Genomic DNA, 23441 nt, shown 5'->3' with positions numbered 1-23441 from the left:
ACACTATACCACAGGAACACACCCTCACAAGAAACAGAACAAGTGGAGCCAAGACCTACAACGACCAGTTCTGAAAATGACCCATAAATAGGTCGAAACATGTAAAAGAGGTACATTGAAATTTAACACAGGAAAGTCTTACCATACATATTCCGAAGTGATACAGTGTTAAAAGTTGTGTAATCAAGATGTATATATTAAATAATAATTTTGTATTGAGAAATTCATAAAATGGCTTGTGCATTCTTTGTACTGGGTAATGAATTTTGTAAAATAATGTCTGCTGATGTTGTGCTAGAATAGTATATTAATTGCTTTTTGTAGAATAGGCTAAATTTGTGTCTGTTATGACATGTTTTAAAATATAGTTTTTAGTTTCTCTAGTGTAGTCCCTACCCGGAGATCCAATCGAGGGACTATTTTATCTCCGGAACACTTTACATTGAGATCAGCCATCATTGTTAGTGAAAAAGAGTGGGGCTGTAGTAGATGTTTTTACAGCTTATGTAGGTACCTCTTGATTATTTATTAACTCAATCTAAAGGATTGTCGAGCTGGTTGGCGAGTTGGTATAGCGCTGGCCTTCTATGCCCAAGGTTGCGGGTTCGATCCCTGGCCAGGTCGATGGCATTTAAGTGTGCTTAAATGCGACAGGCTCATGTCAGTAGATTTACTGGCATGTAAAAGAACTCCTGCGGGACAAAATTCCGGCACATTCGGTGATGCTGATATAACCTCTGCAGTTGTGAGCGTCGTTAAATAAACATAACATATCTAAAGGATAGAAGCTACCTCACCATCACTAGGTGAGTACCTACGAGGGTTTATTAAGTATTGATAGATATAGAGGAAAAGGATAGAAGAAATGATCTCCAAGTGCTGTAATACCATCAGAGTCGAAAAGAACAAGAGTTAGCCAAGGGAGGCTGGATAGGAAAGAGCAAAATGAAAGAAAAGGGAGGCTGATACTAGAATAGAAAAAGGATCAGTCTCAGTCATAAGCCCACCAAGCTGACCAGTGCTGTTTGGTGGGTAGCCCATCCCATTAATTCATTCTGCATAAGCAAAATGGTAACAGCTGCACCACGAGAAGGTAGGGATTGGACACTAGGTTATTGTTCAGGCCGGTTCCATTAAGTCCTCAATATGGGCAATTAATGGGTCTCCTTCCTGTGTTTGACAATAACCCTTTTACATATTTGAAGAGTACACAGGAAAAACAATGAAAGTTGCAATTCTCTTAAGGGTGAGGTCATCATCTACTTCAGTATATTTACTGCAAACTAGAAATGTTTTTATTATCAAAACTGTTAAAGGAGATTTATTATCACAGATACAGTCATTCTTTCCTACTTTTTCATTAGGAACAGCCATAAATTTTGCAGTATTATACTGAATTATATGGTGGCATCACCCTTATGAGAATTATGACTTTCCTTTTCCGCTGTAATCTTCATTTGAATTTAACATTAAAAATTTAGTCTGAAATGTTTTATATAAAGAGATTCAAGATTCTGAGCAGCCATGCTTTCTACATGATAAAATATTAAACCCATTTTCGTACTTATTTTGAATGTTTCATTGTCGGAAATAAAATAATGGAATTTCGTGAGCGATGAATGTACGATTCATTGATATTCATAAAAATTGCTTTTAATGTAAAAAATTGCCAAATTTGCAAAAAAACGAGCAAAGTTCGCAACAAACTGCCATCGTAAAACGTGTCTACAGACAGAGTCTCATTCATACCTATAAATATTTTTAACTCTCTCACTCAATTAGCAGAAATTCGTGAAAAAACATTTCGCGGATTGGGTACTGCTGTGTATAAGCATTAGTTAGAAATGTGAAGAAATTTATTTTGCCTTTATGACTTAAATTATGGTGGATTCAATGTTTAACTTCGTTAAAAGTTACGTATACCTACTACAAGGTGGTACATAAGTAATTAGGTATATAGTAATACAATATAGTTTTATTAAGTACAAATGAGGATTAGAATCGATCACGGATTGATCAGGCAGTTAAATTGATGTTGCCGATTGGTCACATTGATTGTAACGGTAAGTGGTAATCCTCATTTGTACTTAATAAAACTATATTGTATTACTGGATACCTACTTATGCACACCCCTGTATGGACACACATATTATACTTCCATTGATGGTATTGTGTACAATAGTGTTCTTGTGCTAAATCATTTTTTAATTTTTGCATGTAATATGCAGGTGTCTTTTTTTATTTTATTTCCAGCATTTGTCTTACGTTCTCTCAGAACACAAACCATTGTTGACAGTCAAATTCCAGCCTCGGAATGACACGGTTGTCCTCACAGATTCTGATGAGGAAGGATCTGATGAAGGTATTCAAACTTTGTGACCCTTAAGAATTATTATATTGATGTGTTTGTTTTTTAATTGAAATACACGATTGCCAGATGTTTTTGCAAAATGACTACAATGTTTGATTATCGAGGATTCTTGTTATTAATTTTGTAGAAGAAGTCCTGCCTGAGGAAGTGCTTGCTGATCTCGAGGAAAAACTGCAGGAAGTTATGGAATCCACAATGGAGAATTATGACTTTAATTTTCAGATAGAAGAATCGAAAAAAATACTTACAAATAAAATGGATGAATTAAGTGGTAAGTTGAACAAAGTGTGAGCTTTGGAATGTTTGTTCATAATGTGTTTTATACCATAGTACACTTTCTTTTATGATAATGTTTCCTCAAAGCTATGCATGGACTTAAATGATTCTGTGCATACAGAATTTTTATTGCACAGGTCTAATTTTCGTTTAGGAATATTGTTGGATCCCATCAAAGTATAGTACATTATGCAATGAGCCTATAATGATAGTAATTAAGACGCAGCGCTTGTTTCATAATTTTCATACGAGCGTCTTAATTACCATTATAGGCAAGTTTCATACGACTTTTTATGCTCGACCATATTTCTGACTTGAAAGTATTGAAAATTAGGACTTTTTATGGTTATGTGCGAACTTACCTGACTTGTGAGATGTGCGCAGATGCGAAAGTATTGATTTTTTCCGAGGCCGAATATCATTGACCTTGGCACAGAATAAGAATGAACATTAGTCTGATATAACCTGGAAAATGATTTAGAATTGAAAAACGAGACGACAAATTGATTTTATTTGAATATTATTTACAATTAACGCTAATTATTATAGTAACAGAACATAACCTTCTGCGACAGTATTGGATTTCCAGCCTCCGTGACTTTTCGCTAATTGTCTGTCGATTGCATATCCGAGAATAATCGATATAACGGTACAAAGCTGACTTGTGATTGGCTGAAGACCTGTACTTTAATGACATGCATTAAAGGACTGCTACCAGGTGTATAATTACTACATTTTGGCATGGTCGAGCATAAAAATTTTTATTGCACATGCATTTGCAGTCGAATTACTCCCGTCAAGCTGCAGATTTCACTAATTTCGTGACTAGTAATTCTTTTGTTTGTTTTTGGGAATCTATCGCCATATTGAAAAAGTAAAATAAACAAGTTAAGGTTTGGTGGAACTGTATACTGAAGCAAAAAATGAAAGATCCTAAAATCTACCGGGTGTTTAAGAATTCAGCCAAAGAAATTTAAGGAATTGTGGAGGTTTCCTTTTTATTGGTTAATTTACTCTTTATCAGTTGATGTGGTTATCTAGCATCTGAGTGAGATGAAGGTGATAATGCCAGTGAAATGAGTTCGAGGTCCTAAGTAAGCATTTTGAGATAGGAAACTAGGGGTCTACGGGTTCAAACTTACACATAATGGCGTGAAATATTTTTTAAACCAGTACGCCACTGATTGAAGTAGTGGGATTAAAAAAAAAAGAAACCCTATCATGGAGGGACTCGAGTGTAATACCTTTTGGTCTGAGGTCTGATGCATTATCTGTAACACAACAGCTTCATGCTGATAATAATTCTCTTCTAAAATAGGTAAAAATTCATTCATTCATTCATAGGGTTCTGCCCAAGGGCAGGTCTTTCACTGCAAATCCAGCATTCTCCAATCTTTTCTATTTCCTGCTTTCCTCTTTGTCTCCTCATATGATCCATATATCTTAATGTCTATCATCTGATATCTTCTTCTGCCACGAACTCTTCTCCCGTTCATCATTCCTTCCAGCGCATCCTTCAGAAGGCAGTTTCTTCTCAGCCAGTGACCCAGCCAATTCCTTTTCCTCTTTCTGATCAGTTTCAGCATCATTCTTTCTTCATTCACTCTTTCCAACACAGCTTCATTTCTTATTCTGTCTGTCCACTTCACATGCTCCATTGTTCTCCATATCCACATTTCAAATGTTTCTAGTTACTTCTCTTCACTTCGTCGTAATGTCCATGTATCTGCTCCATACAATGTTACACACCACACAAAGCACTTCATTAATCTCTTCCTTAGTTCTTCCTCCAGAGGTCTGCTGAAGATGTTCTTTTTCCTATTAAAAGCTTCCTTTGCCATTGCTATTCTCCTTTTGACTTCCTGGCAGCAGCTGATGTTACTGCATATAGTACGACTGCATATAGCACATCCCAAGTATTTTAAACTGTCCACTTGCTCTACTGCCCCATTTAGAATTGGCAAGTTTACCTTCTTTACTTTTCTTTCTATGGCCATGGTCTTCGTTTTGTTGGCATTTATCTTCATTCCATACTGTTCATAGCTATCATTTAGCTCCAGTAGCATATCCCTTAGTATCATCTCCTCGTCTGCTAACAACGCCATATCATCAGCAAATCTTATACACTTTATTCTTCTTCCTCCTACTATCATTCCTTCCGTGTTCTGAAAACAGTTTTTCACTAAATCCTCCAAGCAGATGTTAAACAGATAGGTGATAAAGGGCATCCTTGTTGTACTCCTCTTTCTATTTCACGTCCTTCTGACATTTATTCTCCTGTCCTGACTTTGACTCGTTTCATATAAAGATTACTGAAGAGCCTGCTCTCTTTTCAATCCACGCCAATTTTCTTTAGAATCCCCATCAATTTATTCCAATCCATTCTGTCAAATGCTTTTTCTAGGTCCACAAATACTATATACACCCTTTATTCTTCTCTAGGTATCTTTCGCCAATTATTCATAACAGTCCTATTGTATCTCTCATGCCTTTTTCCTTCCTGAAGCCAAACTGCTCTTCTTCCAGCTATTCTTCCATCCTAGAATATAAACGATAACCAAATTAATCAGGGTAAAACAAAAAGCAATGCAGTTGTGTACTATCCATTATTTTACAGATTCTGCGAAAGCTAAATTTTGAAAACACGGTTAATTAGTTGAGTTTCATCCAATCCCTAATAAGATCCGAAACCATCCCATTACCATTCCTTACCCCCATTTTATTTTAATACTGTATTATGAGTATCAAATGTAAACAAATTTAACAACTTATAACTTAGATCCTGGATACCCTATCTCAAATTGCTTGTCTACAACCCTTTATAAGCAGGCAAATTTTCTTGGTTGAATTCTGAAACACTCTGTATAACACACGTGTTCACAAATGTAATAATGTAAACATATTTATTATTATTATTATTATTATTATTATTATTATTATTATTATTATTATTATTATTATTATTATTATTTGCGTCTCCTAACGTCTTACTGTTTGTAATTTCTAAATTAAGCTATGTATATATATATATATATATATATATATATATATATATATATTTTATAGCTATGCATGTTATTGAAAAAATACTTACTTATAGAGTTTGCTATTATCTGCAGTTTTGTGTATCCTTGATAAGTTTTGGAACTTATCCTACACATACAGGTGGATTACTATATTTTTTAAGCCCTTAAGGTATTCATATTTATCTGAACGAGTTTATTGAAAGATTTTTGTGTCTTAGTTGCTTTCAAGGAGACAGATAATCTTCTAAATGAACTACAGAGAAAAATGGATAATATCCGGCATGATGTCTACAAGGATTATGCACCAAAAATTCGGGTTAGTATTAATTACAACTTTTCTGTCAAATTTATTAGTCTATAAATTTTATGTGTTTTTAAATATGTTAAAAATTGATTGTGCTTGTAGTAAATTTACCATCAATGTTTTTTTTTTTTTTTTTTTTTTTTTTTTTTCCCTTAACATGTATATAGGAATTATTGTAGTAGTTCGAAAAGTTTATGTAGAAGTATTTGACTAAAATATACGTTTTTATCATACCTTCTACTAATAATATCTTCTGATATACAAAAATTTTGATAGTGGAAAAGAAATTTCTGAATTACTTATAATGGGATGCCAAAAAGAAATGGCGCAAGGAAACGACTAATACTAATAGCAGACAGAAATGTTTCGGAAAAAAACATTTTTGGCAGTCTGTAGAGACAGTTTATTTCCCTGAAATACTAGAGACTTTTGCTTGTGTTTATTAGTTACACTGAAACTTTGGTTTTAGAACTTTTACTTAAGTATTATTACATCATTAGTTTAATTGGTTTTCTTCTTGACCACCATTGTGATAATGGTACAACAATTTTTGGTTCAGTACTATTTTCTATTAGAGAATTACTTAATTTGAAAACACAGCCACTGGGATAGCTCAGGAAATAACGTAGTGCATTTGCCTGTCATTCTGGACCTGCACTCAAACATGGGTTCGATTCCTGCTTGGTGCAAAAAAAATGTTTAAATCTGCCACATTGCAACAGTCTGAGCGTCAGTTTTGCCACATTAGAAAGTTCGCGCGAACTTTCGTTTTCAGTAAATATTCGAACGTAAAATTAGTGTATTATTTGTGTTGTGTGATGCGTTTTAATAAAGAAAATCCACACAGTTATGTTTATTTAATTATGTTCGGGCTGAGTGTTGCCGTATTAGGAAGTTCGCACAAACTTTAGTTTTCGTAAATATTCGAACCTAAAATTAGTGTATGTTTTGTGTTGTGTGATGCATTTTAATAAAGAAAATCCACACAGTTTTTATGTTTATTCAGTTATGAGCAAGTGATAGAGAAATAAGCTTCACATGGTTGCAGTTTCAACATTTGGCATTATGAAATACGAACTTTCTTTTTTTATACACCGGTATTTATTTAATTATCTGGCAAAATCTCGTATCTGGAACTAGCCTGGTCCCTTTGGTACTGGATAAGAGGGATTCTACTGTTTGAAACGGAGCTTTCGGGCTAAGATGCCGTGGTCTACTGGTGCAGATTTTACCAGACGTTTCTTCTACTACTGCAGCAGACATCTTCAGTGGTTAGGTATCCTCGGTCGAAGTCTTCCGCTCGGGATACCTGTAGCAGGTATCCCGAGCGGAAGACTTCGACCGAGGATACCTAACCACTGAAGATGTCTGCTGCAGTAGTAGAAGAAACGTCTGGTAAAATCTGCACCAGTAGACCACGGCATCTTAGCCCGAAAGCTCCATTTCAACTAGACACCGGCCGTGAAAGCCTGCATGCTAGGATTCTACTGTACTTGATTGTTTATGGAAGGTTTCCTCAAACTATAAGTTGAATGTCAGGTAATCTCAGATGAATCTTTGACCTCATCTCCCCTAATAGCATCTTGTTATTACCTTCTCATTGACGATAAACAACCTAGTACAGTGCGTCCAGTGTAGACTTGGGCTGACGATAGCTTGTATGCATGTTCCATGTGCATTGTAGTAGGTCACGGTGTTTATCCAGCTGCCTTTGGCAGGCTGATGTGCAGAATCACAGGGGGTGAAGAGTGGGTGACTCACATTAAGGCCATGCTGCGTGTCCTTGAAGTGAGTCATCCACTCTCCACCCATTGTGATTCTGCACATCTGCCTACATGGGCCAACCCAAGTTTGAGCCTGAGCTTGACGCACTGTAGTTGATACAGCATCGTTAAGCAACAAGCTACAAAAAAGAAAACAGCCAGAAATGATTGGGCATAAGAGTTCACTGTTTATTAGACATAGAAGAAAATAAACTAAGCACGTTGAAAGGTGTAATTCAAATGGATATAAAACTTCTTTATTTAGTTCCTATTGTAGTGGGAAATTATATTGGTGTACTGTATAATAAGAAATTGTTAAAATTCTTTTAGTAATATAATTAAAAATTATAGTTGAGTCCACGATACCTCAATACCATCCATGCTTAGAAGTATTGAGAGCCATTGATACTTTCCTATTTTAGGGAGTTTTCTCTTTTTTTTTTTGTTTGGACAATGAGACTTCCACTTCCAAAATTATAGGATCGTGTGGTGTACCCATCCAATGTACACATTTGACAGAAATATGTTTAGGATTAATTTCGTAAATAAATATGGTATTCATTTTCAATAGGAACTGCCTTCACTAACTATTGATGACAGCCAGTGTGGTACTAGACCACCAATAATTCGTTTGTCTCCTACGAGATCAATGGAGACCATACGACCATCAACTGTATACAACAGGCAACAGAAATACCAGGCAATACAAAGAACTGTTACCACCCCTGTTAGTGCTGCTACGAGTCCTGTGAGGCCGAGGCATATCACACCTACATCATCTGCTAGCTCTTCTCCATCTGATTTGCTTAGGAAGTCACCAATTGGTAAGTTACATTTATGTGTGGGTATGTGGGTGGATGGGCAGGCGGGCTGTCATGTTTGTCTGTGTGTAGGGGTGGAGTATTTTTTTTTTTTTTACAGTATATATTTCAACATGCTCCATTACATAGGTTGTAATATTACATGTTTTGACATTTCTAGATAATTACATTTTTAAGATTGCAAATTTACCAGTTGTGTAATCAATAAATATCTGTGTGATAAGATATACGATGACAATAAAATTATAGTTCAATACCATTCCAAATTATGAATCCTTACACCTTCCTACTTACAAACTTACAAATTACATTAGCATTATTAATTCAAGATTATAAGACCCTATGTTTCCCTAGTTACAATTTTAAATAATAATTTACGTATATATCACTCCTACATTTTCCTACAGAAGAAATACTGAAATCAGAAGTAAACACTGAAATACTGAAACAATTGTCTTTAGAGACAATTAATATTAGGTACCCTCCACAAAACTGGCTTCATTTATACACCGACGGATCCTTGATCTCCAGAGAACAAGGTGCCGGTGCAGGTGTTATGTGCTGTCTCTTCTCACTTTGTAGATCTCTTGGATATGGAACAGCAAGCTTTGATGGAGAAATCATTGCAATAAGTGAATGTCTCAGGAATCTTCTATGCCACATCAATAAATTTAGGAACACAGTTATATTGTCAGACTCCAAAGCAGCTATTCCATGAATCGTCTCTAAACACACACCTTCATCTCAAACAGCAGAAATAACTAAAATGCTCTCTCAATTATTATCACTCAATAAAAGAATTGTATTCCAATGGATACCATCCCATTGTGGAATCCTGGGAAACGAGAATGCGGATGCTTTAGCAAAGAAGGGCAGCACTGCTACTTACAGACCTGTTACTAAATCTACGTATTACTCTGTGAAGAGATTTATTAAATCTACATACTTAGACTTCAACAAACAAAATTTGATAACTCAATCCCAAGGGAAAAAATGGAACTCTCTGCATCAAAATCCACAGTTAATTCCCGATTTACCACGAAAATCGTCTGTAGCTGCATTTAGATTGGCAACAGGCCATGACTGTTTGGCCAAACACCTGCATAGAATTGGAATATATCAGTCCCCTAACTCCCCATTGTGCAACTCAAACCAAGAAATGGATTCGGAACACCTCAAAATCTGTGCTTCAGTGGCTAGTCATGATAATATCTTTGAAAAATATTGGAGTGCAAGAGGTCAAATGACTTTATTGTCAAATGTCTGGCATTAGACAACAACAACATTTTCCTAGTTACAGATTTCAATTCAATAAGCAATAAACACACAAAAGGATAAAGATAATATACCAATAAGTTACACAGATAGATCAAAAGACATTAAGGACATGGACATAGTTCCACAGTATCAGTTTTATAAATTACACATACAATTAGAATATAATCAACAGTAATCTCACTAGACGTTTTGATTTTATCGATAAATCTGCGAGTGGAACACGAGCAGATGCTAGATGCATGCTAGATAGCAGTAGTGTCTTCATACAGACAGATACAGACACTGTAATGATTACTATTCAATAAATCTTAATATTAAACAATCTCTGATACGTGACTATCCATAATATCATATAGCAGAAGTTCTTTTTATCCTCTCAGAGCAGAAGCTATAACATAACCTAACTAATATACACAAGTGTTAGAAAAGTTTTAATTAACGACGATGACATAAAAAATAAACATGAATAATTTTAAAAGGAATAATTATTGAAGTTACAATTTTCAAATTTGAATGTGGTTGGTGGTTCAATTGATGTTATATTGGATGTGTGCGTAATAGAAGTGGAACTCGTTGATTTAGGCCTACATGGTGTATTCAACTTATTCAGAATTTCCGAATGAATAATTTTAAAAGGAATAATTATTGAATGTACAATTTTCAAATTTGAATGTGGTTGGTGGTTCAATTGATGTTATATTGGACGTGTGCATAATAGAAGTGGAACTCGTTGATTTAGGCCTACATGGTGTATTCAACTTATTCAGAATTTCCGAATGAATAATTTTAAAAGGAATAATTATTGAATGTACAATTTTCAAATTTGAATGTGGTTGGTGGTTCAATTGATGTTATATTGGACGTGTGCATAATAGAAGTGGAACTCGTTGATTTAGGCCTACATGGTGTATTCAACTTATTCAGAATTTCCGAATGAATAATTTTAAAAGGAATAATTATTGAATGTACAATTTTCAAATTTGAATGTGGTTGGTGGTTCAATTGATGTTATATTGGACGTGTGCATAATAGAAGTGGAACTCGTTGATTTAGGCCTACATGGTGTATTCAACTTATTCAGAATTTCCGAATGAATAATTTTAAAAGGAATAATTATTGAATGTACAATTTTCAAATTTGAATATGGTTGGTGGTTCAATTGATGTTATATTGGACGTGTGCGTAATAGAAGTGGAACTCGTTGATTTAGGCCTACATGGTGTATTCAACTTATTCAGGATTTCCGAATAGTGCTCTTCATTTATTTGTAAATGGGATTTCAGAAGATGCATAGGTATGCTCAGTGATTTTTATTAATTCTTGTTCTTGAATGCCAATGCGAGTCATATTTGAAACTGCTGTGCATCGACTGGAGTGGTTTGTAATTTTATATATATTTTTGATGTCCAGACCAGCGCAGTTTCAAATGTTGGCAAACAAAGAAACAAATGCTAGGGACGTGATAAAATTAAACAAATGCTAGGGACGCGATAAAATTAAACAAATGCTAGGGACGTGATAAAATTGTACGATAAGCAGCCATGATTGGTTGAATTACGTCCTTTCGTGCCGTTTTATTGGTCAAAAGTAGTATGACGTAGTAAGAGTGTAATAGTCAACAGTAATCTCACTAGAGGTTTTGATTTTATCGATAAATCTGCGAGTGGAACACGAGCAGATTTATCTAGAGAAAATCAAAACTCGAGTGGGATTTAATTGACTATTACACGATTAGAAGAAAGTATATAAAGATTAGAAGTAACAAAGTACTCCAATACAATAAAATATTAATTGGCTTACGAAAATACAACTGTCTTCTAATCTCTATTTATTTGTCTATGCTTCAAATGTATTATTGTACCATCTCAACATTACGCTAGATGGCAGTAGTATTTTATGATTATGTTTTCTTGTTACCAGTATCAGTTGTGCCAACTATGGAATCATCATTGAACTCTGTGGACTGTTACTAGTCATGAAGGCTTTGTTGATTCAGTTTCATTTTTATTAAAACATTTGCATTTCACTTCAATCATCCGGATCCCAATAATCAACGTCACTTGACAGATGATTTTCAATAAATCTTAGTATTAAACAATCTCTGATACATGACTATCCATAATATAATATAGCAGAAGCTATAACAAACATAACCTAAATAATATAAACAAGTGTTAGAAAAGTTTTAATTAGGGATGATGAAATAAACAAGAAACGTTTTAATTAACAATGATGAAATAAAAAATAAACATGAATAATTTTAAAAGAAACAATTATTGAAAGTACAATTTTCAAATTTGAATGTTTTAGTGGTTGGTGGTTCAGTTGATGTTATATTGGACGTGTGCGTAAAAGAAGTGAACTCGTTGATGTACATGGTGAATCCCTCAACTCATTCAGGATTTCCGAATGGTGCTCTTCATATATCTTTATTAATTCTTGTTCTTGAATGCCGATGCGAGTCATATTTGAAAGTGCTGTGCATCGACTGGAGTGGTTTGTAATTTTCTGTTTTTTTTACGTCCAGACCAGTGCAGTTTGAAATATTGGCAAACAAAGAAACAAATGCTAGGGTAGTGATAAAAATAAACAAATGCTAGGGACGCGATAAAATTAAACAAATGCTAGGGACGCGATAAAATTGTGTGATAAGCAGCCATGATTGATTGAAAGACGTCCTTTCGTACCATTTTATTGGTCGAAAGTAGTGTGAAGTAGTAAAAGTGTAATAGTCATCTTAAAATATAATTACAAATTACCAAACCCAACAATAAGAATAGAAACACACTAAATTATAATTTAAAAATTATCAAAACTTCACTTTCACTATCCTATTTACAAGTTTTGCAATTTCACTGTCAAGTTTGATGTTTGTGTGAGTGAGTGAGCATGGAGTGTGTGTCTGTGTGGGGGTGGGGATGGGGCGTGTGGGTGAGGGGGTGGGGTAGTGTGTGTGGGGTTGGTGTGTAGGGGTGGTTGTGAGTGGGGATCGGGTGTGTGGGGGTGGGGTGTGTGGGTGTCGGGGTGGGGGTCGGGGTAGGGAGCGTGTGGGTGTATGGGTGGTGTGTGCGTGCGTGCGTGCGTGCATGTGTAAAGCATCACTCACCATCACTCATGAGACAACCACACCAGGAGATAATGGGATAGAGTGGCAGTTCTTTTCTCCCAGTTGTTGACTAGTAACCTAAGTTACAGCAAATTACCTTTATTGAGGACAAGGCTCCTATCTAAAACAAACTTACAGCAGGATGACCACATTAACCGAGATTGGTTCTTGTTGTCATGATTGTTCAAGGGTGTTGAGACTTACTGACTTGTACTCTTCTTCCTCTCACCTTTTTTATAACTGCCAACTTTCCGTATTTAAGTTGGAGACTTCATATTTTTAGTCAGAGTGCGAATTAACAGGGGGCATGGGGGAATTTCCCCTTTTTTGAAAGTTATCCCCGTCTCATAAATTTATATTTTCATCCCTGCCAGGGATAACTTCTGTCCCCCCTTCACAGAATATAATTGTTTTAATACGAGTATATTTTATAAAGTACAATATAAAGTACCGGTAAGCAAAGAAAATAATACTGATGTATTATCATCACCAGCAAGCTGACAACAATCAATAATTTAGGAATTACTCATCTTATCTTAAGCCTGCTTATGGATATAATTATTATTATTATCATTATGCAGCAACTCAGTGCGACCAAGCGTTTATCCATATCAAATAATTTTATGTATGATATTCTCTATCTAGGATTCTATCCCCCCCCTCCTCAGAAATCTTAATTCGTACCCTTGAGTACTTGCATGAGGAACAACTGTCCACCAGCGTGTTTCTTTTTATTGTTGTATTTCCAAGAAAAGGTTTACAACAGTGAGGCTTTAGGTACCTTCATAACAAAGCTCACATCAATCTTCTTAATGTATCCAGCTGTTTGCTGACAACATAAAGTCCACTATAGTCCACTGTAGATCATAGCTCACATAATAATATTCTGTAGTTTCAGTCTTAAAGTTGCTCGTATAACTCGTGTAGATAAGATTTTATTGACAATTGTCAACCACGCGACTTTTTATGTTATGGTTTCTGCAAAGTTTCAGTAAGTATTCATTATCACTTTTGTGAGTTATATACAAATTAGGGATAATTTGTTTGTTGAACTTCGAAGGATTGTAGATCTACGTTTGTAAAATTCCTTCAGAGATTAGAAAGCGTTCTGAAGTAGTACTGTGAATTCAAGAATCCTCTATGCCTGCCTCAGAACAAAGGAATGGATCCAGGGCCTGTTGTTACCAATTTGGTGTTGTCTCAATTTCACACAGCATTGCGGAATGTGAAATGATTTTTAGCCAAGTAAGCAAAACACATTTCAGAATCTCTCTTTCTAATGCCACTGTGGAAAAACTATTGACTGTTAAATCTGTACAAAAGTGAAAGTGTTTTGAGGAAACTTTTGATGCCATGTTCCTGAAGTAGGCTAAATCAGCAACTTCAAAAATGTTGGGGATCCTACATTATCTCACTCAGCAGTGAAAATTGGTAATATATCGTTTCAATATGTAGATAATTCAGACTTCCTGATACATGCTACGAAAAAAAGTCTCCAGATTTTTCAGTTTCTGGGGAGAAATTACTCAATAAATGCGATGTATCATTCATTACCTCTTAAGTTTAATTTGAATGAAATATTTGGTATTCGTAATTTGTATAGGCACAGAAAATTTCTTGTCAGAAAACTAAAAATATTTTTATTTTTATTTTTTTAAGCACTAAACAATGTTAATACCGTTACATACAGTGTACATTTCTCTTCTCAGCAGGTGTTGCAACGAAGAAAGTCACACAGATTCAACGATCTGTTTTTCCTGGAACTTCTAACAGTGAAATGGTAAGTCTTTATGTGAAAAGATACTATCATTTGCAGATGTCACGTAAAATAAATGTAGCTACACATGGACATAGGAAACTCCTATCTGAATTGTATTCAAATTAAGGTATTTCATTGTTGGACTGTTTGAGAGTATATAATATAATTATTATGATTTGGTTTACTTCTGTTATGTTTTGATTAATATTTCTTAATGCCTGGTTTCTTAATAATTAGTAATGCTACCTGCAACATAATTTCTATATTTTTTCCTTTTCCCAATTACAAAAATTATTACAGACCTTTAACAACAGTTCATGTTTAATGGACTTCGAACCCCTAAAATGAAATGTTTTCTACAGTCATATTGTCATTTCTTTTCCTACACTGACTGGTACAAAAACGCAACACTTCAAATTAAAAAAAGTATGATTTATTTACTTTCCTATGAATTTCATGAAGAGTTATCTTTTAATTGTATGGTTTAATATTAGGTTTTAAGCTTCATAATCAGTTGAAAAACAAACAGTTTTTTTATAAGAGTTTAAGGGCAGAGGTAACGAATGCATACAGAAATTATTGTGAAACATGCAGTAACACTTTTGACAATATTTATCACAAGATTTATGATAGTCATACATAAATTTTACCACTGAATCTTGAAAGAATACTGAATTGAATGGCTTATAGTTCACTTAATTTAGATTATTAATTTGTCCTTTACAATTTATTTAATTGTTGCAACAAATCGAAAATATACTTAAACATAAGAACACACAGGTGCATTTTCTTCGTAAACTAATGATGCCATTGGTCCCAAATTTGTACCAGATCTCACATATTGCTTTATGATAATGAAACTCAGTTTTTATTTTAATAACATGAAAATTAAATTAGTTTTATAATTTTATACATGCTGTGAAAATTATTTTTTCCAAACTCTAATGTTTTAAAATATCACAAAACTGGCAGATCTTTCTCAAATTAAATAAAAAGTGAGTTTCTTATAGCTGTGAGTATATGTAAGATCTGAGATCATTAATCTACCGGGAATTTGTACCTATGTGATCTTATGTTTCAAATATTTTCGATTTGTCGCAACAATTAAACAAATTATTTAGGACAAATGAATAATCTAAATTAAGTAAACTATATAGGCCTATCATTCAATTCAGCTTTCTTTCGAGATTCAGTGATAAAATATCTGTATGGCTGTCGTAAATATTATGGTAGATATTATCAAAAGTGTCAGTGCATTTTTTGCCACAATTTTTGTATGCTTTCATAGCCCGCTGCCCTTAAACAAATTGCACAAGAATATTTCAAATAATATAATTGATGTTTACACTTTCACAGTTTTTTTTATTAAACTCAGTAATGTTACTGACTCTTTTCTGTTTGGTTTGCAGCATTTCATTGATTCTTTTCTTTTACCTTAAAAAGCGCATATTACCACCTCTTGCATTAAACACAGCTTCCTACCTCTCACTCAGGCACTGAATTTGTACAGAAGTATCAAGTGTGGGTAATTTTTGAAAAGCTCTTAATGAGTACTATTCAAAAATAAAATAATATATTGGGTGTTCCATTTAAAATAAGAGAAGTAGAAAAAACTCGGTAATACCACTGTTGAGTTCTTAGTATATGGTTATCCTCACATACCAAGTTTCATGTTACTGAACCATATGCTTCAAAAGTTATTTAGGTGGTGTGGGACTTTTAACTAACCCTGTATAAGAAAGTGAACCTTGGTTGAATGAATATTTATGTACCAATTTTTTTAACTTTTTCAGGCGTTGTGTTTTTGTGCTGGTCAGTTTACTTAGTGCAATACTTTTAATTTGTCACTGTTTGAGTAAAATATTGTGAAATTTCCCACACGGGCACTCACACCAATGCATGCATACGCATACGCTACATCCCTCGCAGTTGTTATTAATGATTTTATTATTCTGTTAACTTACTTTGTTTTTCTTCCCTGTCCTCAGAATCTTCATCATAATCATATACAAAAGAGTTCGAAGATCAAGACAAAGATATAGGGATTGGGACATTTTTAAGGCTAATAAAGTACTAATCTCACAAAATCATTCCAAATTTGTGAATCCTTCATCAATTTATTTCAGCAAAAAACTCATCAGAGTTCAGCAGTAGAGGAGAGATCTCAGCAAACACCTGTGCCAGTGACAATAACTAGTTCCTCCTTGACTCAAGAGAGATCGTACCAGAGTCCATCTAAATCCACACCACATTTACATTGTCATGACCTGGACATAAACCATGAAAATCCATCAGTTCCTGTCCCACCAACCACCAACAGTGTGTCCCAAGAAGGCTGTCATTCTGTGTTAATGGATCATAAAATTGCTTTATGTCCAAGTGCATCTGCTATAGCCAGTAATAATGCTTCGTTTGAGCATAAACACAATGAGAAGGATGATGGATCCCAAATTACTTTGTTACCTGGTGAACATAATAATCAATCTTACTCTCAACAACAGTCATTCTGTTCAAGATCACCACATGTAAGTAATACTCATCCATATTCTACACATAAGAAGTGGGCACCACCGAGAAGAGTGAGGCCTTCTAAACGACAGAGAAGAAAGCAAAATATTTCTGGTATGAAAAATTTTCATTTTCAAACAGAACATTTTACATGTAATGATATTTCTTCGTTCCAAAGAAACATCATGCATACTGGAATGCCTGCACCACAGAATAGTTCATGTCAATACCCATCATTTCGTTTTTCAGTATCGCTGAATGAATCTTCTCTGAAGGAAAATAGCTGCAATCAGTCAGAGACGTACAACACAGAAAAAAATCCTCCAGTTCAAAATAACACTGCATTTCCACCTGTAGCCCAACAGAATAACTCTGTGCAACAGAAAACGGCAAATGCCATAGAGATGGCTGCTGCTAATACTAACTTTAAGCCATTAATTCACCCTTCTTTTTCAAGAAATGAGGAAAAAAATTTAAGTTCACAGAGAAATAATTTATCAACTGATTGTGATGTTCATGAACGAGGACAAGACTTAGTAGTGAAGAAGATTCAAATACCAAACTCTTTGAAAGTACAAATTACTTGTATAAGACCAAATAACTGTAAGAATAGAGTGGTTGTTACTCAAAACCGACCAGAATATTCCGTCCAGTCTAAAATATCACATAGACAAGGATCAAATGTAGCTTCAGATTGTCCTGAAGTGTGCTACAGCAAACAGTCAAATTCGCACATGCACTTGCCAGCAAAGGAGGGTGATAAACAAGAGAAATCATCAACACAAAAAATTGATATCTCAAATGATGGCTTTGTTATTAAGAATAGATCATCATGCTCTGTCCTACATAATGTGAAACAGGGCACAGACACTGAATATCAATATGGACCTCGAATTGATCAGTTTTCAAATCAACAGAACAATTACTGTGATGAAACATGTCATGATAATACAGTGCACGATAACTCTGTACAGAAACAACATGTAAATGAGAATTATCCCAGATTCGTACAAACTAACAACTTACCTTACCCACAGAATCCTTCAAGAAGCATTGAAGAAGAAGAAGAAGTGATTATGCTTGAGAGGCAGTCTGCTATTAACTGTCGCCCGCTATTACTTTCCCAGGGAGTTACAGATCCCCTGAACGTTTCTCCTATTTCAAGTCCACTTTGTGATGACGCGCATCAAGATGCCAGATTGGATGCTCAGTCTTACCCGCAAGACAGACTGCAGTCTTCAGGATCAATTCAGTTCTCTTTCATGCATGTCAGCACTAATGAAGATACAACCAGATGTCGTCCATTACAACAGAATTTATCCGAAATGAACTACATGAGCTCTCAGCAAGACAGAGGGCAGCTGTCAGAAGAATGTCGTTTTCTAGGATCAAATCAATTTCCTCTATCCCACGTCAACATCCAAGAAGACAAAAGCACACCTTCTCCATTTCAACAGCCCATATTCCACTCCAGTCACCTTATTCGTCCTGCTGTTTCCAGTATGGATTACTCACATTTACAGGCATGTTTGTAGTTGATAGTTTGCAAAGTCCATATACCGTCCTAGATTTTAAAGTTAAAATTCAGAATAGAATGCTATAATGGGAACAATCAAAGTTGATCTCTGAGGGAAAAAAATTAATGTTGCCAAATCTTACAGGTGGAGCATAATTGGTTTCTTTATGCTGTGAGTTGGAATTACTTTCTTAAAAAGCAATTTTTGTTGTATTTTTAACCCTTGCAACCTATCCAGAGTCTTTTCTGACCCCGTACTTTTTACATAAGCTTGTAAGTTGGCAGAATGTAGTTGTATTCATTTAGTATTCTTGATGTGCTTCTATTACACTCTCTAAATTAGTTTGTATGTATATTTATTTATTTATTTATTTATTTTACATATTTATTTGTAACTAGCTGTACCTGTGCGCTCTGCTGCACTTGTTAGAAATAAATTTAAAGTAATTACATAATTAAAATAGGACATCTGGTCCAGGGAACATTCGTGTTTGATAGAAGGATAAATCGTTTAATATGTTACTTAATTTAAATTGTATTTAAATAATTAAAATGCGATCATTTTGGTCCAGAGACCACTCATTTAGTGCAATGATAATTCCTTTAACATATTTCTTAATTGTTATTACATGCAAATAATTAAAATATGATCATTTGGTTCAGAGAACATCTGTTTTTGGTGCAATTTGGTCCCATCAAAATTTTGCTTGGAATGAAACGTATCGGAAATCATTTTTAAAGAAACTTTTGTTATGCAACATTTTTCACAAAAATTAATAATAAGGGAGATATTTCGATTTATTTAATTCAAGCCCCCTTATAATCCCCCTTTTAAATAAAGTATTTTGAATGCCATATAGCCTAAAATCTAAGTTATAACAGACTTAATTTATATTTCAATTTTCATATAAATCGGTTCAGCCATTATCGCGTGAAAAAGTAACAAACATACAGACAGGCAGACATACAAACAAAAATTTCAAAAAAAGCGATTTTCGGTTTCAGGATGGTTAATTATACATATCAACACCAATTATTTTTGGAAAATCGAAAATTACCAGAAAAATTTTGGCTACAGATTTATTATTAGTATAGATTGAATTTCGAATATTTGGACTTGGGGTCAGAAAAGACTCCAGCTAAGCTGTGCGCTACTTCTCATTTTATTTCGTTTTGTTCATCTGAAGTTAATTTAAATTTTCTTATGACTCAGTACTAGCTCCAGATGTCGTTACAGTATGCAGCTGGTACTTAAACCCATTGTTGTAATGAATGCTACTTCAATAACATTCTGTACTGGATACAGTTTCAGTCATAAGGAATACCTGATTGTATTCAATAAAAGAGAAAAACAACACAGTAATATAAATAAATATAATATAATTATAATAAATTATATAACACATCATATGACATATATCTTTACTAATAATAAATGTGTAGCCGAAATTTTTCTGGTAATTTTCGATTTTCCAAAAATGATTGGTCCTAACATATATAATTAACCACCCTGAAACCGAAAATCGCTTTTTTGAAATTTTTGTTTGTATGTCTGTCTGTATGTTTGTTACCTTTTTACGTGAAAATGGATGAACGGATTTCGATGAAAATTGGAATATACTGTAAATTATGTTCGTTGTAACTTAGATTTTAGGCTATATGGCATTCAAAATACATTATTTAAAAGGGGGGTTATAAGGGGGTCTGAATTAAATAAATATTATTGATTTTTGTGAAAAATGTTACATAACAAAAGTTTCTTTAAAAATAATTTGCGATAAGTTTTATTCCTTGAAAAATTTTGATAGGACTGATATTTAATGAGATAAATGAGTTTTAAAATTAAAATAACTGCCATCTAAGGCCGTATAATGAAATAAAAAACAAATGACTTCGTCTATAAGGGGCCTTGGACAGCAACAATCGAAAGCTATGAAAGATAGCCTACAGAGAATGTTTCTGTGTTTGTATGAAGTAATAGCCTATCGGAAGCTAAATTAACCGATTTGTATAATTAATTATTATTTCACCATTGGAAAGTGTAGTTTCTCTAGATAGCCATAATGCTATAATGTTATTACAGTAACTTCTGATATAATATAATATATTATATTATGTAATGTAATATTATATAATATAATTTAAGCTATTTGAAGGGTTCAGAACCATAGTGGGCCAAATGCCATTTACTGAATACGTAGAAAACAAGGGTTAAAATTAAGTTATTACCATAATTCAATGGAAACCTATAACAAGTAAAATAAAGTATACACATTAAATCTAAATGATGTCAATGTTCATTAAACTATGGTTGCATGTAATAAAAATTAGAAACATGTTAAAGGAATTGTCATTGCACCAATGAGTGGTCTCTGGACCAAAATGATCGCATTTTAATTATTTGGATGCAATTTAAATTAAGTAACATATTAAACGATTTATCCTTCTATCATACACGAATGTCCCCTGGATCAAATATCCTATTTTAATTATGTAATTACTTTATATTTATTTCTAACGGGTACAGCGGAGCGCACGGGTACGGCTAGTAAAATAATAAGAAGACAACAAAACTTTAATTAAAAATTTAAAAAAATGTCCGGGGTCAGAAAAGACCTCTGTAGGTTGTACGCAATTTTAGACCTGATAGGTTGTGAGGATTAAACAGTTTGTATAATTAGTGAACTTGTATAGAGAATATACAGTGCAATTCATATAAACCTTTACTCTTTTAATCTGGACCACAGACTTGCCCAACACTAGTCATAAATTGAGGGTAGCTGGGGATTGAACTCAGGTCCTCAAGATTATGAGTCCAGCACTCTAGCCATTGGACTGTCATGGCGGCTCTGTTGTAGAATATCTGCAATAACTTTTGATTAACAATATAGCATTGAACTTTGAAGTCTGAAATTTGAGGCGTTCGCAGTTGTTACATTGTGAGAGCCTTCAGGTATTATTTACTGTTTGCAGAAATTATTCTGTAATTCTTTTTTTCTGCAGTTTTTTCTTACAAAGATCGTCTTTTAATGGTAATCATTTTCAACAGAGACAAGAAGATGTGGTGGCATTGGAGCAAGTAGAGGTAACACACAAACCTCTTCCACCGATTGGAAATCTTACAAGGCCTAAACCTCGCATTGGTGATGTGATGTATGTGATGAAACTAAGTTTTTATGGTGTTTGGGCACGAGCCAAAGTCTTGGAAGTTGTACCCAAAGGGACAGAGGTATGTAATATTTAAAGATGTATACTTATATAATGCGTAAATTTATTTTGTGCGAGATCGTGCGTATTTGCTTGGTTTCCGCACAAAACCAATCCGCGGTAAGTCTAAAATTCCACATTCAGTATTCCCAACCTAACACACATAACAATTTCCCTCTTCTTACCGCTTAAGTGACATATTGATTTTACTGCTTTAGGCTTTTAACATATTATTTTTAGAGATGTTCAATATAGTAATAATTATAAATTGGAAACTTACCACTGAAATTTCACCTAAATTGCACTGTTAATTATTGTTTTTAAATATTTGCAAAAATAAGTAAACTCTACAACTCCACTAAAGTTACTGCATTCGTGGTGCAAGAACATTAAGGAAGCCGTGAAAAAATCAACAAGATTCCAGACTCATCATAGATTGTGGGGAAAAAAAAGACAGACGTATATCACGGCTTGCTGGAGTATAGTAAACACAGAAAACATTTTAAAGCAACAATGTTGAAGATAGATATTTTTGTTTTGCAAATTTGCCGTCATTGAACAGAAACCAAGATGAAGATTTCATTGCAACTAATTAGAAATTCCTATTTCAGGTATGTAATAAACGATCTTCGCACAAAATAATGTACGATACACGAACGGTATGTTTTCTTTCAATTCTCGGAAATTAAAAAAGCTCAACTACGTGTCGCTTTTTCAAACTTTTCCTCGAACATGAAAACTTCAACATACCGCTCTTGTAACACATATTACTATTTTCACTGCAGCTGCACATATGCGAGTGTGAAAAGATACACTGTATGCACTGTAGTAGGAACATGTTTCATATTAACTCTCTTGCAGATTAGACAAGAACATTTACTGTATTTGTATTAAAGAAGACTCAGGAATATGTGAAAGTGAAAATAATGAAGAAGATGCAAGTGACATTAATACTGTAGTAAATTACATGTAGTGTGAGTTAAAAGTCGCTTTCCCCAAACACTTCCTTACATTTAATTACATTCAATTTACATTTGACTACACATTCCTTTACAGATTTTGTTCAAAATGGAGGCCCTGTTTCTCGATACACAATTCGCAACGTTTAGACACTGATTTACAGATGGCAGAAATAACTCACGAATTTCATCGATTTTCACGAATGACTGTTCGATCATGTGTTGCAACTGATGCAGATCCTGCGGTTTCTAAGCAAAAACATCATTTGTCAGGATATTCCACAGCAAATAATCACATGGCATCAGGTCGCATGATCTGAGTAGCCATTCTGTTGTGCCATGATGGCCAATCCATTCATGGAATTGCTGGTTCAAATAGTCCCTCACTCCTACATCAAAATGAGATTGTGCACCATCTTGTTGTCATATCAACTGCATATCGGCTGTTTTCAAGACATGACTCGGAAAAACAGTTGACGCATGAACATGATTGCCAACCCACCAATTAATACATCAGCTATTCATTTGTTCAAGTTATGACATATG

General features: G+C 34.2%; 1 protein-coding gene across 3 annotated transcripts in view; it reads left to right on the top strand.

The window, feature by feature from the left end:
- The window catches only part of egg (SET domain bifurcated histone lysine methyltransferase eggless), a 69538-nt gene that overhangs the window by 5226 nt on the left and 40871 nt on the right, over positions 1-23441 (top strand). For 2 of the 3 annotated variants that reach the window (XM_069829383.1, XM_069829381.1), the window contains exons 3-8: positions 2255-2363; positions 2500-2643; positions 5893-5990; positions 8313-8565; positions 14656-14726; positions 21779-21958. In XM_069829383.1, coding sequence (XP_069685484.1) covers positions 2255-2363; positions 2500-2643; positions 5893-5990; positions 8313-8565; positions 14656-14726; positions 21779-21958 — 855 coding nt within the window. The remainder of the gene's footprint in view (positions 1-2254; positions 2364-2499; positions 2644-5892; positions 5991-8312; positions 8566-14655; positions 14727-21778; positions 21959-23441) is intronic. The other variant, XM_069829382.1, reaches the window with a different exon arrangement.

This window comes from Periplaneta americana, chromosome 6 (assembly GCF_040183065.1).
Source record: "Periplaneta americana isolate PAMFEO1 chromosome 6, P.americana_PAMFEO1_priV1, whole genome shotgun sequence".
Lineage (NCBI taxonomy): Eukaryota > Metazoa > Arthropoda > Insecta > Blattodea > Blattidae > Periplaneta > Periplaneta americana.
This window is presented reverse-complemented; position numbering and strand designations above follow the sequence as displayed.